Source organism: Typopeltis vanoorti, chromosome 5 (assembly GCF_054136105.1).
Source record: "Typopeltis vanoorti isolate ZY-2024b chromosome 5, IOZ_Tvanoo_1.0, whole genome shotgun sequence".
Lineage (NCBI taxonomy): Eukaryota > Metazoa > Arthropoda > Arachnida > Uropygi > Thelyphonidae > Typopeltis > Typopeltis vanoorti.
The window spans coordinates 169,782,785-169,807,339 of NC_143553.1; the positions used below are offsets into that span (position 1 = coordinate 169,782,785).

Genomic DNA, 24,555 nt, shown 5'->3' on the forward strand with positions numbered 1-24,555 from the left:
TAAAGTTTTTTAAAACAAGCAATCACTTCTTGATCCATAATGATTTTCTTCCCAAAACACCGAGGATTTTCTGAGTGGTAGACCAGAAATGGCTTTAGTTTAAAGTTTCCACTTGCATTTGCTGCCAATAACAAGGTAAGCCTATCATTAATAGGCTTATGTGCTGGGAGATTCACTTAGGTTCGATTTTGCAAGCGCTTCCAAAATAACCCAATTTCTTCCCCATTAAAAATTTGCTGTAGCAGGTAGCCTTCTTTCCTGATTAAATCTTCAAATTTTTTCACAAACGTTTCTGCAGCCTCTCTATCTGCACTAGCAGCTTCTCCCTGTCTGAGAACACTATGGGTTCCTATTCTACCTTCGAATCTGTTAAACCAGCCTTAACTTGCTTTGAATTCCACAGTTTGATCTGAGTTACATCCTGGAGTTTTCTTCTGCAATTCTTAAAAAATTAACCTATCCTTCTCACAAATCATCGCCCGAGTTACTGGATCTCCCTTCATCTCTCATTCTCTAATCCAGGTGATAAGCAGCTTTTCCATCCCTTCATTGATTGAAGATCTATTATTGTCAGAAATCTTCATTACACCAGCAGACACCCTAGCACCCATAATCTTCTCGATCTGTTGCCAAAAAGTTGCCACAGTTGATCTAGGAATGCTATAACTCTTGAGCTACATCTGTAATTGTTCTACCTTTCTGCACGTCATCTACAATTTCTCTCTTCTTCTCTATGCTCAATCAAGTGTGCTTCTTTCCTGAATTATTTCTCTGTTCACTTCTCTTTAAACCCATTCTTATATTTTACTCAAAAAAATAATGATAACTGCGAATGCACAAAATTTTTACTTTCTGAAAAATGCAGAATTGAAAATTAGCACAAACAACACGAGCAAACACCAACGCAGCCCAACAAGAAATGACAAATGACATCGCACAATTCCATGCACTGGCCCACGAAATTCAACTGTCGAATTTCGAGGCACCACTGTATCAGGCCTAATACCACTTTCCTTCATTATGTGATCTATATAGACAAGGATGTCTGACACCAGATTTAACATTAAACCACTAAGTAATGCTTGATATAATGTCCCGTTGATACCATATAACTGTAGCATATTGAATAGCTTCTCTCTTGGCACCTTGTCATGTGCCTTTTCAAGATCTACAGAACTTAAATACAGATCTTTGTTATATTCTCATGATTTCTCTACTATCTGTCGTAAAGTGAAAATCCGATCCTGACAATCTCTATTTGACCTGAATCCAGCTTGTTCTTCACCAAACTTCATTTCCACAATCCTTCTCAACCTTTTCTCAAGTATACTTGCATAGCAAGTATACTTGAGAAACGGTTACTAAGAACACTCAGTAGAGAAATACCTCTGTAATTCTCACATTCAGTTTTATTTCCCTTTTTATATAATGGTACTATGAGAGTTCTACTCCAATCATCTGGAATTTGTCCCTCTGTCCAGGTCTTCTGAACTGTGCAGTGGCTGAACTGCATAGTTCATTGGAGTAGAACTGCTGCCTTTCCAGTCTTTTCCGTCTTATGTTTCAGGCTTTTAATGGTTTTTTCTACTTCAAGTATGGATATATATATTCCTGACTGCATGCCTGGTCAGTGTTTTTTTACCACTGTGCTATCACTGCTACCTTCATCACGAACATCAATTCTTTGAACTTGAATAATAAAACTTTCATAATGTTTACAATTGTGATCTAAATGAGTTGCTATCTGTGGAACAGAAACTCTCCACGCACTCAAGTTCTTTAAACGTGGATCATCTTCTATCTTATATGCATCTCCATCACCATGAGAATTAAGAGAATTTTCACACTAAGCAAAAAGTCTCCAAGGTGAACAGCCTCTAGTCGATAGAATAATGTAGGTAAGGGAAGTCGGCAAGACGGATCCGTAACCTCGGGACAAGGATTGGCTCTGAGGACTGGGCCGGTCGGGCTGGGGTCCGAAGCGGGTATGGCACTGCACCGGGACTGGGCGAAACTGTCCAGTGATGGAACGGTTGAGTCTGGACCAGCGTCGGGGCCTTCTTGTGGAATGCCTCAGCTGCGCGGCGTGCCAGATGGCCCCTTCTGGCGCGACCGTTTTGGCCGGCAACTAACAGCCAACTCAGAACTGGCATGGACCAGGGGAATCCGACTGTCTAATTAAAACGAAGCATACTGCGAAATGGTTGTTGAGAGTTGTTGACGCAATGTGATTTCTACCCAGTGCTCTGAATGTTTAAGTGAAAGAATATCAATTAAGATCGTGGGTGATCGGTGGTAGTAAACATGACTCTCATTGAGGTGGACATGTAATTACTGATTGTGAGTAATTGTAATGAATGAATAACAGGATAATAATTGAATGAAGTATAACTAGCCAATTTTATTTGTATATTGTGAGATTGGAGAGTGCATAATGCACAGTTTGTAAGAGAATTTTATAAATATCGAGCAGGATTATATTTGAATGATGTTTATATAGTCAAATTTCTATGGTGAGATGGGAGAGTGCATAATGCACAGAAGTTAATTCCCGGAGACAGCTCATGCCACACCGGGTCCGGTTGGCCTCACAGAGAGGTCCCGAAGGTGATTGCTATTAAAGCAACACTTGACGTGGAGAAGTGGCCTCCAGATGTCTTTTAAAGGCATCATTTTGATTTTCTTTTTCAGTAGCATAATTCGTTGGTGTGAGTCCATTGATGGCTGCTTTAAATCACCAGGGGAAGCCTGGTGAGTGCTTTTAGCACATTTGATAATTCCTGGAGTCACTTTGTGATAATTCAGGTCTGGTTGGTCTCCGAGTGAGGCCGCCTAAGGAGTATGCTCAGTAGGGATGTTACTACTGAATAATGCTGCTCTTAACGTGGGGAATTGCCATCCCACCCATGCACCTACGCACACGAGCTTTATCGTAGGAAATTTTGGCTATCTGACCCACTGTCTGTGGTCGGGAAGAGGTGAGAGTGCCCTAAAGGCTCTCGCTGCTCCCCTATGAGCATATAACGTAGGGAATCTGTCTTTAATCCCGACTCATTGGCATTGGGCCTCTCATGTGATTGCGGATTGTGGAACTCTGAGTTGACACATCTAATTATGAGTTACTCTAGATAAATATGTAGAAAGGCTCAAAAAGAATAAAGAGCAAAGTTTATGATATGGTGATGTTTTTGTTCATTGATAGGGTTAGGGGGAATCTAGTTAATAGTTTTAAGTTAGTATGTAAGTTAATTCTAAGCTACGTTAAGGAAATGAACATACAATGGATTGGTGAAAACAGTAGTAATTTAGAGCCTTTCAGGAGAAGTTCTAGTGGCCCAGCATAGGCTGGTGCATCTTTTGACGAGAGTGAGAGCATGAACTATACAGGTCTGTAGAATTATTAATAGTGGCAATTAATATGGCCTTTAGGTCATTAAAGCAAGAGTGTCTGAACTGATATTGTAATAGGTGAAGTTGGGGTGATGAACCTCAAGGTTGATGCAATTGTATACTATAAGAGAACACTAGAGTGGGCACTAGTGATATGAAATAGTATAATGAAAGACAGTATTATGAAGGGTGATGAACTTCAAGGTTGATGCAACTGTATACTGTAAGAGAACACTAGAATGAGCACTAGTGGAAATCAGTATTGAAGTAGTTGGGTATTGTAAGAGAGTACTAGTCAGGGGTATGAACCTCAAGGTTGATGCAATTGTATACTGTAGGAGAACATAACCTAATGATAAAGATTACAGGTGAGGTTTACCCTACTGATGACTAGTCGTTGCGATAGTAATCCTGCTCAGTACGAGAGGAACTGCAGGTTCGGACACTTGGTACATGTGCTTGGTCGAGTGACCAGTGGTGCGAAGCTACCATCCGTGGGATTATGACTGAACGCCTCTAAGTCAGAATCCCGTCTAGCCACTGCAACGATACAGAGCCTCCAGAACATTTTGCTAACCTCCTGATATTTATTTTCCATATTTCCATTTTCCATATATTAAGAGTGACTGACCTGCAGAGGGAGATAGATGAGCTGAAAGAGGAGGTGGAATGTCTTGTGAATGAGAGCAGAAGTATGAAAGATAAGATTAGGAGAATGGAAGAGATAAATGCAAGCCTAATCAGAGTAGGGGAAAGAGAGAATTTTTGGAATGTTAGAAGAGGAGAGAAAGGAAACAGTAGAAGAGAGGGAATGAGTGAGAGGTATGGGGGTGCTAGAAGAGGAGAGAATGGAAACAGTAGAAGAGAGGGAATGAGAGAGAGGTATGGGAATGCTAGCAGATGAGAGGATGGAAACAGTAGGAGAGATGGAATGAGAGAGAGAGATATGGAAGTGCTAGAAGAGCAGAGAATGGAAGTGGTAGGAGAGATGGAATGAGAGAGAGGTATGGGAATGCTAGAAGATGAGAGGATGGAAACAGTAGGAGAGACGAAATGAGAGAGGGATGTGGAAGTGCTAGAAGTGGAGAAAATAGAAACAGTAGGAGAGAGGGAATGAGAGAGATGTATGGGAGTGTTAGAAGAGGAGAGAATGGAAAAAGTAGGAGAGAGAGGTATGGGAATGCTAGAAGAGAGAATAGCAGTAGAGGAGAGGGAATGAGAGAGACCTATGGGAATGAAAGAAGAGGAGAGAATGGAAACAATAGGAGAGAGAGAATAGTAAGAGGTATAATGTATGGTGACTCAATGATCCGTGATGTTCAAGATGCGTCAGGAGTGTTTGCCAGGAGGAACAATAGAAATGGTGGCTATGGCAATTAAGAGAGGCGAAAGGGTGGATGAGATGATTGTGATGGTAGGAACAAATGACTTGAGTGGCAATGTAAGTCAGGCAGCAAGATATGAGATTTTTGCTTGAGGATGTACGGATGAAAAAGACAGAGAGAGGAAAAATAGTGTGCGTGTTGCCTAGGTATGATAATGATGAGCTGAGCAGAAGAGCAGCAATATTGATGACATAATAGCTAGAATGTGTGACAAGAGAGGACTGGTATATGTGGATGCTTGGAGTGCGTTTGAGGAAAGAGAGGAGAGAAGACTGCTTACATTTGAATGAGGAAGGATGTAGGCATCTGGAGAGATTGCTGTTCTGAACGAGTCAGTGTGTCCCAGGGAGGATGATAGCAGGGGTGGCCTCTTGTGGGAATGGATACTTGGGAGAAGGGACACGACATCAGGTAACACTGAGCCCAGTGGAGTTGAGTAAGGATAATGCTGGGTATGGAAACAATGGCATTTATATGCTTTATACTAATGCCAGGAGTATCTGGAATAAGGGAGATAAATTGGTGGTGCAGATAGCATCAGCCTGGCCAGAAATGATTGGGATCACTGAGACGTGGTTGACAGAAGAGGATATAATAACAGGAATAGAAGTCGCTGGGTACAGCATTTTTTGGCAGGATAGGAGGGGAAAGCGTGGTGGTGGGGTACTGCTTATGATAAGTGACGACTTATGTCCTCTAAGAGTGGAGGCTTTGGAAGGCAGCGAGCAAATGATTTTGAGAGTATATAGTGTGAGGTAGAGGTGGACAAGACAGGATATTTAGTGAGGTGTTGCTACAGACCCAGGAGCACAGAGGATGGGGACCAGGAGATGTTTAGACAGTTAAGTTTGGCAAGTGCAAGAAGAATGATTGTTATGGGAGATTTTAACTTCAGTAGTATTAATTGGAGAGAGGAAGATGCATGTAGCAATAGTGGAATGGAATTTCTAGAATTCTTGAGGGACAAATGTCTTAGGCAACATGTAACAGAGGGAACAAGAGGTTCAAGAGTTTTAGATTTGGTTATAGCATCAGAAGAGTTGATAATAACTGAGATGAGATCTCTCCCACCAGTTAGAGAGTGACCATATGGTTTTGACTTGGAAAAATGAATAGACATGCAGAAGTATCAAAAGATGGGAACTTATGTGGAATTATAAAGCAGGTGATTATAATAGTCTTAGACATCAACTTCGGGAAGTTTCATGGAGGGAGGAATTGGAAGGCTGGGATATCATTAGTGCATGGGAAATTGTGAAAGAATATTTGTTAGCAGCAATGGTAAGTTGTATACCACGAGTGGGGAAGAGGACACAATTTGGAGTAAAGTGGATGACAAACAATATTAAACAGGAATTGCATGCGAAAAAGAGACTATGGAAGAGATATAAGGAGACAGGTGAAGAGAAGATGCATATAGAATATAAGACACAGGCCAGAAGAGTGACTAGTGGTAAGGAAAGCGAAACTGGAATATGAGAGGAGATTGGCCCTAAGATCCAAAGACAATCCTAGGGAATTTTTTTAATTATGTGGCCAGTAAGAGGAGAAATAACTGTGGAAGAATGATATTGTGGGATAAAAATGGGAATAGAGTGACTGATGCAGAGGACATAGTGGAATTGTTCAATGAACACTTTATTGGAGTATTTCATCCTAGAGGAGTCAGTTTTACTGTTAGAGGGATAGGGCAGGTTCGAGGTTTAGAGGTACAGGAGGAGTGTGTGTTTCAGATACTGAGTACTCTGGATGTCAGTAAAGCTTTGGGACTGGATGGTATTTCACCACGAGTTTTGAGAGAATGTGCTAGAGAACTGACAGTGCCTTTAACCTGGCTTTTCAATGAAAGTCTGGCATCGGCAAAGGTGCCCAGGGAATGGAAGGAAGGTAAGATAGTGCCATTGCATAAGGGTGGTAACAGACTGGAAGTGTCTAATTAGGCCAGTTTGTGTGTCATCAGTAGTTGTTAAGATCTTGAAGAAAGTAGTCAGGGACCGTATACAGCATTGGGCAGATGAGGGTGGTGTTATCCATGAGAGTCAACATGGATTTGGGAAGGGGTGCTCTTGTTTTAGCAATATGCTAGCCTTTTATAATAAAGTTACAAGAACATTAGATGAGGGAAAGGCATATACTGCAATTTTCTTAGACTTAGCAAAGGCATTTGACAGGGTTCCACATGATAAGCTGATATTTAAGTTGCAACACATGGGTCTGGATGTCAGATTGGTCAACTGGATTCAGGATTGGCTGTCTGATAGGTATCAGAGTTGTGTATGGTGGAGCAGTTTCAAGGAGACAGAAGGTTACAAGTGGGGTCCCACAGGGAAGGAATCTTTATATCAATGACATTGCCAGTGGATTGCAAGGGCATATTCAGTTGTTTGCAGATGATGCGAAGCTGGGAAGGATTATTAGTAATAGTGCAGATGTGGTAGCCCTGCAAGAGGATTTGAATAAGCTAGATAAATGGGCAAATGAATGGGGGCGTCAGTTTAATGCAGCAAAATGTAAGGTCTTGAGGTTTGGGAAACATCGATGGGATGCTGCATACTCTATGGGAGGCGGTAGACTGGAGGAAGTAGGGGAGACAAGAGATCTGGGGTTGATGATTGATAGAAACCTGAAATTTAGAGGACATTGTAAAGGTGGTGAAAGTAACACAGAGGATTGCTGCAATTATGAGAAGGACACTGACCTGTAGAGATAAAAGGGTTATCATTCCGTTGTATAAGTCTCTGATCACACCACACTTAGACTATTATTCTCAGATTCGGTCCCCAGGATTTGAAGGGGATAAATTAACTGTGGAAAGGGTACAGAGATGGATGGCAAAGGTGGTTTCAGTACTGTACAATTTTGGTTATGAGGATCGGCTGAGGGAATGTGGACTGCAGAGTTTGGTGGATAGAAGTAGGAGAGGTGATTTGATTGAGACTTTTAAACTGTTGAGAGGTGGTTACAGGGTTGACACTGGGGAGTTCTTTCGCTTGCTTGAACAGCGGGAGGGAGTGATGACAAGAGTCCATCCCTGGAAGTTACGAAAGGAAACTGTGAGCAAGAGGGTGAGGAGTGGTTTCTTTGCATGGAGAGTGGTTGAACCGTTGAATGCATTGCCTGATGGAGTGGTGAGAGTGAGAACGGTCAATGAGTTTAAGGTGTGGTATGATAGACTTTGTGTTTCTTAGGGGGACCCCCCCCCTCGATGAGTCTTGAGAGACTTTATGTTCTTACGAAGGACCTCCCATGATGAGTCTTGACTCCATGGAGGCTTGAATAATAATAATAATAATAATTCTCACCAAAGTCTTCCCATCACTTTTGTTTAGCTATATAACAGAATGTTAGGTTCTCTATGTATCTGTCCCCTGTTTTTCAAAAAATATAATTTCTAAATATTGCAAGAATGATGGAGTTATTCAGAAAGTTCGATATTGTATAAAAATACTGAGAGAGATTTTTAATAAAACATAATTTGCATCACAATTTTGGTTAAACTTGAAAAGGGGAAAAAATGCATATTATTTATTTAATTTAAATTATAATAGAAAATAAGAAACTTAGAAGAGTTTGGATAGTTTATATATTCCAAGCAGTGAAAGAATTAAATTGATTTTCTTTATAACATCTTTTACTAACAGCAAAGTCACCTTTCTAAGATTTTAATATTCTCAACTCTAACTGGCTTCCCTCCTCTAACTACATGAACCTAAAGTGTAGAGATGCCTAGACATTTTTATCACCAGGTAACTAACTCCAACCACTCAAAATCTACATTCTTTTTATACTAATGACCTAAGTCATTAGTATAAAAAATATACAAGACAGTGTTCAAACCAGTTTTAACTTATGGATCTGAGAACTGGGTTGTTTTCCTGCCAACCTGGCAGAGAACACTTGTTTTGCTAATCTTTCCTCGCCGATTCTATTTCAATGACCAGAGATTTGCTCTGCTAACACATTCCTGGATGCTGACAATGTCAAGTTCTATCCTAATATCATCGTTTTTAATGTGATTTTGCCATTGATGCCATCTGTTCATGCCTCTAATCTTTCTCAGGACTCTGATATCTGCAGTCTCTAGTCTTTGGTCATGTGTTTTATTTCTAATCCAGTTCTCAGATCCATAAGTTTAAATTGGTTTGAACACTGTCTTGTATACAGCTAATTTAGTGTTCTGACTAATTTCTCTCTTATTCCATATACATTTATTCAATTGACTTCCTACCAGCTTTGTTGATTCTGTTGTCAATTTCTATATATAAATTACCATCTTCACTAGAAATCATATCTAAGTAGATGCAATGTTTTACTTGTTCCACAGGTTCTCTGTTCACAGCACAGTTGACATGTTCAACGATTCTGCCTGTTTTCATTGTCTTTGCCTTTTTATTCCTGACCTTCATAGCATATCTATTACAACAGTTATTCAATTTAATCAGAGAATCTTGCAGACTTGTAGTGGATTTATTGATATAACATCGTCTGCATAAAGCAAAGAGCTGACATTAACATCTCCAATTTTGATATCATGTTTAATACCACTTTCCTTCATAATGTGATCCATATAGATAATGAATAACAGATGGATTAACGTACATGCTTGTCTCACACCAGATTTAACATTAAACCATCTTCCTGTACTTCCTTCAATTCTAACTGATGACTTACAACTCAAATACAGACTAAGTATTGCTTGATATAATGCCCCATTGACACCATTTAACTGTAGCATATTGATTAGCTTCTCTCTTGGCACCTTGTCATATGCCTTTTTAAAATCGACAAAACCTAAATACAGATCTTTGTTATATTCCCATGATTTCTCGACTATTTGTCGTAAAGTGAAGATCTGATCCTGACAGCCTCTATTTGACCTGAATCTTGCTTGTTCTTCGCCAAGCTTTTCTTCCACAATTCTTCTCATCCATTTCTCAAGTATACTTGCATAAATCTTACCAGGAACACTCAGTTAGGAAATACATCTGTAATTCTCACATTCAGTTTTATTTCCTTTTTTATATATGGGTACTATGAGAGCTCTACTCTAATCATCGGGAATTCGTCCCACTGTCTAGGCATTCTGAACTATACAATGCAGCTACTGCAAGACTTTTATATCACCATACTTCCAGCATTTCTGGTTAAAATCATCTACTCCTGCTGCCTTTCCACATTTCAAGCCTTTGATGGCTTTTTCTACTTCAAGTATGGATATGTATTCCTGACTGTATGTCTGTTGTTGAGTGTTTTTTACCACTGTGCTATCACTGCTTGTTTCATTTAGCAGTTTTTCAAAGTAATTACTCCATACTTCAAGGATATCTTTTTCTCCCATTTTCACATCACCTTTGTGATCTCTTACTCCTTTTACAGCACTCTTTCCTGCATTTCTAAGCTTCTTCAATAACTTCCAGAATATTTTCCACCTTCTTGATATTTATTTTCTATGTTCTTGCCAAAGCCCTCCCATGGCTTTTGTTTAGCTAGTTTTACACAGTGTTTAGCTTTCTTACATATGTCTCTGTATTCTCTAAGAGCACAAGCTGACTTATTTGCCAGGAACTTTTGATATGCTTTCTTCTTTTCCTTCACTGCCTGTTTAACTTCCTGTGTCCACCATGGAGTTCTAATTTTTCTATCCTTGGAGACTACTTCACCACATGCCTCTCTAGCTGAATCAGTCAAGGCTTTCTTCAAGGCTCGCCAAGGTTTGATTCCTGTTTTCAAACTTTTTCATTTTTTCTTCAATAATCTTTGTATATTTTAGTCTACAGTTCACATCTGAGAGCTGCTCAACTTTTATTCGCTTTAAAACTTTCTTGCATGTCATTATTTTCAATATGAAATTCATTTTTATCCTGTTCAAGACTAAATAGTGATCACTTCCAATTTCAAATCCTCTGCACAGTCTGGTGTCCTGCACCAGGGAGAAAACATTACTTTCAACAATAACATAGGCAAGGAATAAGAAATGTCTCATTGACTCTTTTCGCCATGTGAATTTGTGCACATTTTTATGTTGGAACATGGTGTTAGTAATAACCAGTTCATGTCCTTAGCAGAAATCCAACAGGTATTTGCTATTATTTTTGTATGTCTGACAATCATTTCCTACTCTGCTATTTAGATCTCCAACTAAATAGTGATCACTTCCAATTTCAAATCCTCTGTACAGTCTGGTGTCCTGCACCAGTGAGAAAACATTACTTTCAACAATAACATAGGCAAGGAATAAGAAAAGTCTCAGTGACTCTTTTCGCCATGTGCATTTGTGCACATTTTTATGTTGGAACATGGTGTTAGTAATAACCAGTCCATGTCCCGAGCAGAAATCCAACAGGTATTTGCTATTATTTTTGTATGTCTGACAATCATTTCCTACTCTGCTATTTAGATCTCCAACAAGGACCAACTTTTCCTTTTTCATTGTGTCAGTTGCTTTTTCTAAAGCCTCAAAAAATTCCACTTCTACCTTATTAGAACGTTCTGTGGGGCCATAGGCACAAATAAGTCTCATTGTCCAGTTTCCCATTCTCATATTTGCCCACATCACTCTACTTGAGACTGCCTGACATTCAAAAAATCAGCCTCGTATTTTGTGTTAAATACTATTGCTGCTACTGCTTTCCTTTTATTATCATTGGCTGAATATAGCATTTTGCATTTATTGTTCAGAAAGATCTCACCAGTTTTTGTCTTTTTTGTTTCAGTAGCCCATTTGTTTAGTTCTAGTATGAATGCCAAATGAGATTATCTTTGTGATTCTCTGCCTCATTCTAAAGTCACCCTTGATATTACACACCGATCAGTTTTATTTGGCAATGTATTTCATTGTTAAATACTTTATACCACTTAGTATATCTCTCTCTCTCTGAGAGCCAGGTTTCATTAATGCCTATAGTCTGAGGCCTCAGTAAATAAGGAGAGTAAGATAATAAACTCTACCGTTTTGTTCCTAATTCTTTTTTTTTTTAATACAGTAGACCCCTCCCTTATCTGTGAGGAATATGTTCCAAGACCCTCAGCAGACTCCTTAAACCACGAACAGTACCTAACCCAATATATACCTTTTTTTTTTATATACATGCATGCTTATGATAAAGTTAATTTATAAATTAGGGCACAGTAAGAGATTAACAACAATAACTAATAATAAAATAGAACAATTATAACAATATACTATAATAAAAGTTATGTGAATGGAATCTTAGTAATCTCAGCATATGATTTTTTTCCTTTCCTTATAAAGTCAAGAACATTCACTTTTTCACTTAAAGGAAGCACTTTATGGCTTCTGTTTGGCATATCTGAATTGTCAGTATCATTACTCTTGTGCTTTGGGACTGTTATTAAGTAAAATACGGGTTACTTGAACACAAGCACTGTGATGCTGCGACAGTATATCTGATAATCAAGACAGCTACTAAGTAACCAAAGGGCAGGTAGCATATACTGTACAGTGTGGATATGCTGGACAAAGGAATTATTCATTTCCCGGGCTGGACGGCATGATATTTCATCATGTTACTTATAACAGCATGCAACTTAAGACATATGAATTTTTTATTTCTGGAATTTTCTATTTAATATAATAGTATTTCAGCAATGCTGAATTATAAGGCGGACCAAATCCAATGCCTGCTAAATTCAGCTTGTGTAGTAGTCCGAAGTGCCATAGTTTGTCAAATGCCTTTTCTAAGTCGAGAAAAACTGCTCCGGTGTACTGATGCCAATTGTAGCTTGTGGTAAGGAACGCAATCAGTCTATGGATTTGTTGAGGACTGCTGTGAAACTCGCAAAAGCCAATTAAAATGCCTCCGTAGCACAATTGGAAGAGCTACGGTACATTGCGCCCTTTGATTGGAAAATGCCTAAGTTCTATTCTCATCATGATGGGAGGAATCTTTATATGGACTTTTTCCATTGAAGGTGAGTTAGTCGATCTCATACGGAGGTAGCAGGGTTTTTTTTTATCCCGGAAACTCAGGTTTTTCATCCTGCATACAACAAATCGGCCCTTCAGAACACACGAAATTTACAGAGAGAAAATACTAGCTGTGATGGTGACCAGTAGATGGCACTGATGTTGTTGATTAGTAGTAGAGGTTCGGTGTAGTGGTGGAGACGGAGAGTTGTACAATGGGTGTCCTCCCGCGATGAGTCTTCGGACTCCTTGGAGGTGTCACGAATAATAATAATATTAATATTTTCGGACTGTGGTTGACTGTGGGTAACTTTTATTTATTTGTGTGGGGTTCCCCCTTTCCTCTGCAATCCCCTAGGACTGGTTGAGCTCTCCTAATGAGGGATTAAGTATGTATTTTATGACTGTAGATGCGTATTTGTTCATGGGCCAGTTTGTCTGTTCTGAGGGATGAAAAACCCGAGTTTCCAGGTGAAAAAACCTCTACCTCCATATGAGATGGCCAACTCACCTTTAGTTGAAGGAGACCATATAAATTCCTCACGTAATGAATGGAAATCGAACCCAGATCTTTCCAACCAATGGTCTCTGTCTATACTGACTAAGCTACAGGGGTCTCATGGGTAACTGAAACTGCAGACAAGGGGGGGGGGGAACTATTGTACTCATCTCTGCAGTCTGCATGATCCAGTTGGACAACTTGTGGATCTCTGTTTACATTTAATGTCTCATTTGTGCAGAATCTTTTGCACATACTTAATAAGTCCAAATTGTGAATGCACACACAATCATCTTTTCATCATAATCACCTCTGTGGTTATGCACATTTTCATAACTTAGTTGCTCTTATGCATAGATTTTTGCTAGGATCCAGTTTCCTGACTGTATTTTGTCTTATACTAATAAATTTCTTCAGACTCCTGATACCAAATGCATTCAGTTGCAGGTCATTCATCTTATATAGAGATATAGTAGCCTGCCTACAAAAGTTTGGAAACTACTTTAAGTCACCAGTAAACAAACTGTTGGTGATATCACCCTTTAATTCACTACCATCTGATAAAAATCATGTGCTGTCTGTTATGTAATAAATGACATTTAATTGATATCAAATATCAATTAAATAACATTATAAATTGTTATTTAATTGATATTTGACCTTATCTGAATTCAGTAAAATATTTGAAATGCATAATGTTTCACCAGAATTACTCATTTCATAACTTTTTTCACCAATAATATAAATTTCTTATTATTTTTATGGCTATTTTGCCTGTTTTTGTTTAGGAGTGCCCCTTTTTAATGTCATTGGCTTTTTACTCAAGAATTCTTAGGGCATTGCAGATGTATTTTAGAGACAAATATATGTTGCATAATAGAAGAAAATTCGCCCATACCTTTTCTTGGATGTTATTGCCTGTTTTCTTTCTGTGGTGTGCATACTTCTGCTGTTATGTTGTTGAAAGGGGAGTGGGGGGAGTACCTTAGGCAATGTGGGAGAATTGATTTGATAAAACCTATTTTTTTTTATATAATATATACATATATATTATGTATGTGGCGAAGGAGTGGAAAAATATGCTTTGGGTTCAGACCTTTTAGGTATGTCTGAGGAGGGAAAAGAGAAAATTCTAGAACAAGACCAAACACATTGCATATCTAATTATAAGAATATAATTATAGGTCGTAATTTATTGTGTCTATACACAAATGCCAGGAGCATTAGAAACAAAGGGGTTGAGTTTGTTGCTTTATTGAATACAGTGTGGCCTAAGATTGTTGGCATTAGTGAAACCTGGCTATCAGAATCAGATATGGTAAGTGGGATCGAGTGTAACGGATATACTATTTTTAGGAATGACAGAAGAGATAGGGGAGGAGGAGGAGTGCTACTAATGATATCAGATGACTTAAGTCCAGTTAGGGTAAAAATACAAGAAAACAATGATGGTAACAATGTCCCATGTAGCAATGAGTTTGAGTCTATTTGGTGTGAAGTGGAGGTTAACAGAATGAAATATATGATGGGGTGTTGCTACAGACCTGGCAGCTCAGTTGCAGGGGACGAAGAAATGCATTGCCAATTTAGCCTTATGGGCACCAGGTGAATGATCATTATGGGTGACTTTAATTTTCCAAACATTGATTGGGTAGAAGAGAAATTTCATGATCAGAAAGAACAGGAATTTATTGAATTGTTGCGAGATAACTTTCTCAAGCAGCATGCGAAAGAAGGAACTCGAGGTCAAACAGTGGATTTGCTCTTAGCATCAGAAGGGATCTCTGTCAAGAATATGGCTATTTTACCACCAATCGGTGACAGTGATCATGCTGTTCTTTCTTGGGAAGTATCTACATGTATTGAAACTCCAATTAAATCAGGCTACATGCTGAATTACAAAGCTGGAAATTATGATCAACTTAGAAGAATACTATCTTTGGTCCCCATGGTATCAGTTACTGAATAGAAAAAATGTCAGCAATGCATGGGAATCTTTGAAAAAGTGCTTGAATGAGGCTGTATCTGAATGTATCCCTAGTGTTCGAAGAATAAATATGTTGGGAGTAAAATGGATGTGCAGCCTTATTAAACTAGAGATCCATAAGAAGAAGATGATGATGTGGAAAGAATATCGTGAGAATAAGAGTGAGAGGAGTTATGAAATATATAAAACTCAGGCCAGAAAAGTAACGAGTATCGTGAGAAAAGCTAAAACAGAGTATGAAAAAAATTGGCCATGCAAGCTGAAGGCAATCCAAAAGAATTTTATCGTTATGCCGCAAGCAAAAGAAAGAATGAATGTGGAAGAATAACTTTATTGAATGCAGATGGTACACGTGTGTCGGAAGCTAAGGAGATTGTTCAGTTAATGAGTGTTCACTTTGCTAAGATATATCAACCAGGTGTATGTAGTATGGTGCATAGAGCTACTGCTATGTTGGATGAAGGGTTAGAGGTTCGTGAAAATGAGGTTGAAGAGCTTTTGCATAACCTGGATAAGAATTTGTCAATAGGGACAGATGGAATATCTCTGCCCGTTTGTTAAAGAAATGTTCAGCTGAATTGGCTAGGCCTTTCACACATTTGTATAACTTGAGTCTCGGCTCATGAATGATACCACAGGAATGGAAGGAATGTATGATAGTTCCATTGCACAAGAGTGGTGCAAAAACTGATATGTCTACCTACCGACCTATTAGTATCTCTGGTGTGGTAGTGAAGATTTTAGAGAAGTTGGTAAGAACTTGCATACAGAAATGGGTAGACAAGCATTCTATACTCTGCAAGGAACAACATCGGTTTACTAAAGGAAGGTCATGTTTTAGCAATTTGCTCATATTTTATAACAATGTTACAGCCAAGTTGATAAAGGGAATGGATACACTGTGATAATGTTGGATTTTTCTAAGGCATTTGATAGGATACCACATGATAGACTGTTGTGTAAACTGGAGAATATGGGATTGGAACATAATCTATTGACTTGGATCAGGGGATGATTGACAGACAGATATCAAAAAGTGGTACACAGTGTATGTGAATCTGCCAGATTTCAGGTAACCAGTGGTGTACCTCAGGATTCAGTCCTTGGGCCATTATTGTTCAATCTATACATTAATGACATCAAGCAGAGTCTATCATCAGATTTCCAATTGTTTGCTGATGATGCGAAGATAGGCAGGGCAATCAGGGATGCTACTAATATTCAGCAATTACAAAATGATTTGAATAGACTGGAAATCTGGGCAAACAAAAATGGCTGTCAATTTAATGTTAGTAAGTGTAAAGTTATGCACTTTGGCATGATTAGAGTTCCAGCAATATATTATATTAGCAGGGTTATGTTACAAGAAACTGAAGAGGCAAGGGATCTTGGTGTATTGGTGGATAAGAATTTAAAGTTCAAAGGTAACATAGCAAAAGTTGCAAATACAACTCAGAGGATAATTGCTATGTTGAAGTGAACCTTAACATGTAAGGATAAGGAAGTAATTTTGCCTCTTTATAAGGCTTTGATAAGACCACACTTGGATTACTGTGTGCAGATTTGGGCTCCCGGGTTCCAAGGGGATAAAGAAGCTGTGGAAAGGGTGCAAAGAAGAGTTACAAAGATTATATCCGGATTATGGGATTTAGATTATGAGGACAGGTTGCAAGTATGTGGATTACAGACTGGGAGAAAGAGGGGTGATATGATAGAGGGCTATAAACTTTTGAATGGGTGTTATAGCATTTCAAATGATGAAATGTTTCGTTATATGGGAGGCAGGGAAAGAACATGGGGGGCATCCATGGGATTTTTCTCCCAGTGAGTGAGTGGAATAATTTGCCGTTATGGGTAGTGAGTGCATCTAGTTTAAATGAATTCAAAGGAAGGCATGATAGCTGAGTTGGGTAATTTACAGCCTCCCTCAATGAGTCCTTGACTCCCTGGAGGTCTCATATAATAATAATATTATTATTTTTAAGGGTGGACGGACACTCTTTTTGTAGGGTGGGAAAAAGGTGAAAAAGGGGTTGAAAATAGAAACTGTTTTTTAGAGGATGGGGAAGGGTTTATGAGGAAAAGGGGGCTGGGGGAGAGGGTTGATGGGGTGTGAGCCATTTTGTGGGTCGTCGCCTGAACTCATGGAGGAAGTGTGTGCTAAGTTGTGTCGGCTTGGTGTTTCTGCCTTTGAAGTGTTTGTGTTATCACCTGTCCACCGACCCTACATAAACACTCGGAGTTTATGTAGGGTCGGTGGACATTGTTTGAGTTCTCGTCAAATTTTATGGCTATCGTTTCCAATATTCTAAGCATTCTTGTTGTCTTGTCTGTCTATTATGATGGCCTTGTCGATTTGCAGGGTATGTTTCTGTTCAAGGGCATGAACTGCTATTTCTGTTTTCCCTGTACTTGGTATTCTGTTTTTCTTTTTGATGTTCAAAAACGCAACATCAAAAAGAAAAATAGAATACAAAGTACAGGGAAAATAGAAATAGCAGTTCACGCCCTTGAACAGAAACATACCCCTCAAATCGACAAGGCCATCATAATAGACAGACAAAACAACGAAACAATGCTTAGATTATTGGAAACGATAGCCATAAAATGTGATGAGAACTCAAACAACGTCCATCGACCCTACATAATCTCCGAGTGTTGGAAGCTCCACAACATAAAAAAAATTAGATCACAACTCCGACTAATAGGCGATAACACAAACACTTCAAAGGCAGAAACACCAAGCCGACACGACATAGTATCCACTTCCTCCATGAGTTCAGATGATGACCCACATAGTCGAAATGGCTTGCACCCCATCAACTATCTTCCTGGCCCCCTCTTCCCATAAACCCTTCCCCTTCTTCTAAAAAACGGTTTCTATTTTCAGTCCTCTTTTTCATATTTTTCCCACCCTATAAAAAAAAGTGCTCCGCCCACCCTTAAAAATAATAATATATGTATATATTATATAAAAAAACCCCTTTCAACACCATAACAGCAGAAGTATGCACATTGCAGAAAGAAGACAGGCAACAATATCCAAGAAAAGGTATGTGCGAATTTTCTTCTATTATGCTACATATATTTGTCTCTAAAATACATCTGCAATGCCCTAAGAATTCTTGAGTAAAAAGCCAATGACATTAAAAAAAAGGGGCACTCCTAAACAAAAGCAGGCGAAATAGCCATAAAAATAATTGTTTTTAAGAGGAGTAACATGGGAGTTTTCCCAGAAGTAATACCTATAGATTTCTTAATTTAAAGTTTTTAATCTTTGCTTTTAGCTTTGGCAGTAAACATGTGACACCCCGCACGCTTACATCTCGTTTGCTTGGGAGTATAGTCTGTGTGGAAGGTATTGTAACTAAATGTAAGTTTCTTTTAATTAGTAATGCACAATTCACATAGCTTATCTATAATTATTTAGCTACACATGAAAGATTATATAGTAAGAGAATGTTCTATTTTTATGCAAGGAAACATTTTTCATTCATGTTTAATTTTTTTTTTTTTTTTGTGTGTGTGTGGGGGGGGAACAAAATAGTATAGGTCTTAGTTTCATAAAATACTATTTACTTACTAAGGAAGGGGAACCATTATGGTTCCTGTTTGGTTTTATGTAATACATTATGATACATCAATGAAGCTTTTTTTTTTTTTTTTGTGAGTTGTAGTCTCTTTTGATTATAGCAAGAGGCAGAGCTAGTATGTTGGAAATGAATAACTTTATCAGGATATAGAGTAATGTATCATGATTGGCAATGAAGAGAATGAATGATTAAAGAAAGGTCAGTGTGATAGAGGAGGAGTATGGCAGTTGAGATGGATAGATTTGACTGTATAGCTAAATTTTGGATGAGAGCAGGAATATTTGGAGAGGAAATTAAAGTTGTAAGGAAGGGCATGGAAACTATGTGAGTTAAGGAAGATTAATGAATAAAATTAGATTCAGGAAGAGATTAGCTGATGCATATAGAAGTGAGAAGTATAAAAAATGAGTAGAGGGGAAAGGAAGTCTGAAGAATAAGAGATCAAGAAAAGAGAAGAGAGAGAAAGTGGAAGGAGAAAGGATGATGGGTACTTGTGTAAGAAGAATGAGTAAGGCTGTAAGGAATGCAGTGCAGGGTGATTTGATCATTCAAATTTTGTGAAGGTTATTCCATATGACATGCATGATTCCTATCCCCCCAAAAAAAAGAAAATCTGGCCTTTCTGTTCATGCCCTGTATACTCTAAACAGAATTAACTGGAAATGCATTTCTTCATCACATCACACTAAAACTTAGTATGAGTGTAAATTTAAAGATGCCTGTGAAATTTTAATGTCACCTTATTCTGAACAATAACGATGTCCTAAAATTCTCAAGTCTTTTTTGTGTAATTTTTAGTAGTATTTTCGAAGCATGTGACTAACAAAGAAGGCTGAAGAGTACATTAGCAATGAGACCAGTTTAGATTCAGGAAAGAACAGGGAACAAGAGAAGCAATCCTAGCTCTAAGAACAGTTATCGGAAGAAGATTTTGAGAAGAATCAAAATACACTGGTATCTCGCTAATCCGAACATCTTTAGTCCGAACTCTCCAGTAATCCGAACTGCGGTTTGAAAGAAAATAAAGTTTTATTTATTGCATATTATTATTTTGTGTACTATTATTTTTATTTAATAATTATTATTTTAACTATTATTATTTATTTTATTATTATTATAATACAGTATTTTTTTCATACTGTCGATTGTATGGTTATACTGTAGGCCTATTTTGATTTACTGTGTGTTCACGTTTGCTTTTTTATGCTGTACACAAATGTAAATTTCACAAACAGATGTTACGGAATGGATTACAGGTAGAACTGAAAGTGAATTTGAAATCAAATCAGATGCTGAAATTATAAATATGAGGCTACAGAATAAATTAGAAGGCTATGATGACGATAAAGGACTCGAAGAAAGAACTAGAAAAAAAGGAAAACAAAACATGAAGAGGCAGTTGACAGTTTTAATATGTGTATAGAATGGGATAAGCAGAATGATATGCCATTCCACAAATTTTATCGCTAATGCAGCTCCAAGAAGAAGCATTAGAAAAAAGTTTAGCTTCTAAGAAGCAAAAGAAAATCAGTGACTTTTTTTTTACAAAGAAATAAAAAAAAACTTTTTTGTGTGTTATTTTGTGAAACTTTTTTTTATGTTGTGTACAAGAAAGTGATATTTTTACACAAATTAAGTTATGTACTGAACTATGCAATTTTATTAAATCAGACTCCTCAACAATACAGGTACATAAAAACTGAATTTTTTACTAAAATAAATGTGTACTGTATTATTTTTTAAGTTTTACATTGCAGTACAGTAGCTTTTTTTCTATCAGTTACTTCATTTATTTACAGAATTAAATTGATGTACTATTAAAATCTGATTATTTTTGTCTTAAATGATAGTTATTGTTGTCTCTTGGGGGAAAATTCGCTAATCTGAATGAGCACTGTTTTTATTAGTTCGGATTAGCAAGATGCCACTGTACTCTGATAGTCTTTCTGAGAAAGTTTTCGATAGTATTGACTGGAACCAAATGTTTTACCTCCTAAAAACAGTAAAGGTAGATTGGAGAGATAGAAAGCTCATATTTAATCTTTACAAGCACCACTAAGCCCTAATAGAAACAGCCAACAATAGAACAAAAACTGCAATAGCAAGAATACATAAAGGTGTAAGACAGGGTTGCTCTCTTTCACCCATACTGTGTAATCTCTACATTGAAGATGCAATAAATAAATTGAAAGAACTAATAGAAACAGGAATTAAGATAAATGGAATTGATATTAGCTGGTTATGGTTTGCAGATGATCTAGCAGTTATAGCTGATAACGAAGACAAACTGAAATCCACCCTGACAAAGATGGAAGAAATTTTCACACAGTACAGCCTAAAAATTAATTATAAGAAAAAACTATTAATTACAAGTAAAGCAAATTCAATGAAAATAAACCTGGAAATAAATAATAACCTACTACAACAGATATCCTCTTTTAAATATCTTTAAAAGAGGATATCTGTTGTATCTGTAGATACAACAGATATCCTCTGTTGTATCTATTGATATCTGTAGAAGGAAAGATGCCATGAGGCAGACCAGTTTCATATATAAATAACATAATGATGTTAACCGGCGCTAAGAGTTATGAAGAGATAAAAAGGAGGTCACAAGACAGGATGTTATAATGTGCTGCTATAACTAACCAATCTTCGGATTGATGCACCAAGAAGAAGAAGAAGAAGAAAATTCTCAAGAATATGAAAGACGCATATTAAACCCACATAACCTATTGCTGTAACAGGTCATAATTAGAACTGGAGTACTCTAAGATTCTAGCCATTGCTGTTGCTATATCAAAATTGAATAAAGGTAATATTAATTTGTTTTGTGACCATGTAAAACAGCACATAGCATTGGTGCAATTTTTTTTTTTATTTTTAAATTTGGTCCACTGCTAGTCTACTAACCTAACAGGTCAGGTCAGTAGACTAGCAGTGGACCAAATTAGTGTTACTTTGGCATACTGTTTGAATTGTAATGTAGCTTTTCTGTGTGTGTGTACTCCAAATGTTGACCTTAACATGAAAGTCAAGACGTTAGGAAATTATTATTATACAGTGTCTCCATGGGGTCCAAAGACTCAATGCGGGACACTCACTACTTTTTATACACACAAAAACTTGTCATACCTCTCTTTTAACCCTCACTATCAGGACACTCAACTAATTCTGGCAATCCATTTCACTTGTTCACCACTCTCCACACAAAAAATCTAGTCCACACACTCTTACTAACTATATTCTTACAAACTTCCATAGATGACCCCTAGTTCTATGACTATTTGTCATATGTTGAAAAATTTCCTCTGCATCAATTTCATAAAACCTCTTTAATATCTTATAAGTTTATATCATATTCCATCTTTTCTACTTATCAACTAAACTTTGTAACCCACACACTTTCATCCTATCCTCATAGGGAGCATTCCGCAGACCTGTCACTCATCTCTGAATCCTCTCTACTACCTCCTGATCTGTAAAAAGCCCAGGTAATAACCAAATCAGTGCACAGTAGTCTAGATGTAGCCAAATCATAGCCTTATAAAGAGGGATAATAACTTCTCTATTTTGACTTGTTAGCATGTTTTTCACTAACAATGTAATCCTTTGAGCTGTTTAACCAGCTTTTGCAATATGACTTCTGAACTTCATTCCTCACTCTGTCCATCATTATCTCCAAGTCCCTAGCCTCCTCAATTTCCTACAACGCCATCAATGTGCTATACGCTATACAACCTGAAGTTTAATCTTTAAAAGTACCTGTGGCATGACTATAAACAATAAATTACACGATAACCACAGTAATTAACTTTACATCATCAGTGTGTAGAAACAAGCAACAGGAAATCGGTGGTTTACCAATTAAAAATCTAACATGCTTTGGGCAGACAGGCCATTCTGTGGAAAAAAAGAATTAATGAACATCAGTATTATATCAAATACATGAAACCTCAAAAGTCTGGTCTGGCACAACATAGTATTGACACTAAACATAGTATCCAGTAGGATGAAGCTCATCTTCTTCATAGAAGCAGGTTTAAATATGAACGCCTTTTCAAAAAAAGTTGCAAAGCCCTTTTACATCGGCCAAATCTGAATTGGAACAGTTGTCTCTCTCTCTCTCCCAAAAGTTTGGGAGATTCTTATATTATGTAACCATCAAAAATAGTTTTTAATAATATTATTTATTAATATTAATATCTAGCATGCGGCAACAGTTTTTAATTAGTAAACCAGTGACTGCTGTATGTACCTTGTATTCCCATTCCTTTGATTTGCTTGTTTCTACACACTGATGATGTACTGTTATTTTCAGTACGAAATATCCGTATTTTCATTTCACTAAAGTTAATTACTGTGGTTATCGTGTCATATCGTATCATCCCGCAAAGCAGGCAGGCCTTGAGAACTTAACACTACAGGCCATAGGATATACCGGGGCATAGGGCTGGCCACTTTATCCTGTAAACGGATTGAGGTCCGATGATCAATGGACCCTCGACGCTGCAAGGTAAAAGAGGGTATAAAGAAGAAGAAGAAGAAGATGAGTTATCGTGTCATTTATTGTTTATACAACCTGAAGTGCATAACCTTACATTTTGCAGCATTAAATTGACAATCATTATCTTTGCTCACATTACCAATTTATTTAAATCATCCTGCAGAATATCTACATCCCTTTTATTAGCTATTGTCCTTTCCTAGTTTTGCATAATCTCCAAACAACTCAATATCCCCCCCCCCTCCTTATATTTTCCCTATATTAATAATACACAAATTAAAGAGTAGCGGTTCTAGTACAGAACCCTGAGATACTCCACTAGTCACTCTTGTTATCCTAGATTTCACTCTACCATATACTATTCTCTGGTGTCTGTCAGTCCCCCAATCCAAGCTACTGGCTTTATATCTATTCCCATTTGCTCCAGCTTTTGTAACACTTTTCCATATGGTATTCTGTCAGATCCCTTTGAAAAGTTAGCAGTATTACAGTGTAGTTATTTCCTTTATTCAATTCTGCTGTCAATTTATAATAAAAAAAAGAAGTGAATAAATTATTAAGACAGGACCCACCCTTTGTGAAGCTGTGTTACCCATTATAGAGTATCGCATCCCTATCCACCCAGTGATGAATTTTACCTTTAACCAACATTTTCAATACTTTAATAACCATACCTGGTATATTAATTGGTCTGTAGTTTGCTACTTCTGGAGCCACCTTTATGTAATGGAACTATCTTACCCTTTTTCCACTCCCTTGGAACCTTGCCAGAGCTGAGACTTAGATTTGAACAACTTCATCAGAAGCAATGCCAATTCTATTGCATCACGTAGTACATGGATTGACATGCCATCCAGTCCTACTGATGTAGTCACATTGATATATTTTTTAATATGCTGAAAACCTCCTCCCTCAGTATTTACCTCAATATTGACATGCATCTCTGTCACATCAGCAACTGCAAAATCACCTGGATTTTGCAGTTGCTGATGTGACAACTTCTCAAGAACTGCAAAATCACCTGGATTTTGCAGTTGCTGATGTGACAACTCGACTATTTCTTTTGTCTCTGTCATCTTCCTGCCATGAGCATTAAAGTCATCATACCATAGTCATTTTCCCTCTTTCTTGCTACATAATGGAAAAACTCTTGGATTTACTTGGCCTTCTTGGGTAATTTTCTCTCATAATCTGATTTGGCCTTTCTTCCTATACTAGTTACCCTTCTTGCTTGCATTTTGTTCTACTCGTGAGTATGCCAATCACC

The 24,555-nt window shown here is 37.6% G+C and overlaps 1 protein-coding gene across 1 annotated transcript in view; it reads left to right on the forward strand.

Moving 5' to 3' along the window:
- Positions 1-24,555, forward strand: part of Mcm3 (minichromosome maintenance 3) — a 322,450-nt gene that overhangs the window by 28,532 nt on the left and 269,363 nt on the right. Inside the window, exon 4 of the mRNA XM_090392917.1 lies at positions 18,476-18,561. Coding sequence (XP_090249043.1) covers positions 18,476-18,561 — 86 coding nt within the window. The remainder of the gene's footprint in view (positions 1-18,475; positions 18,562-24,555) is intronic.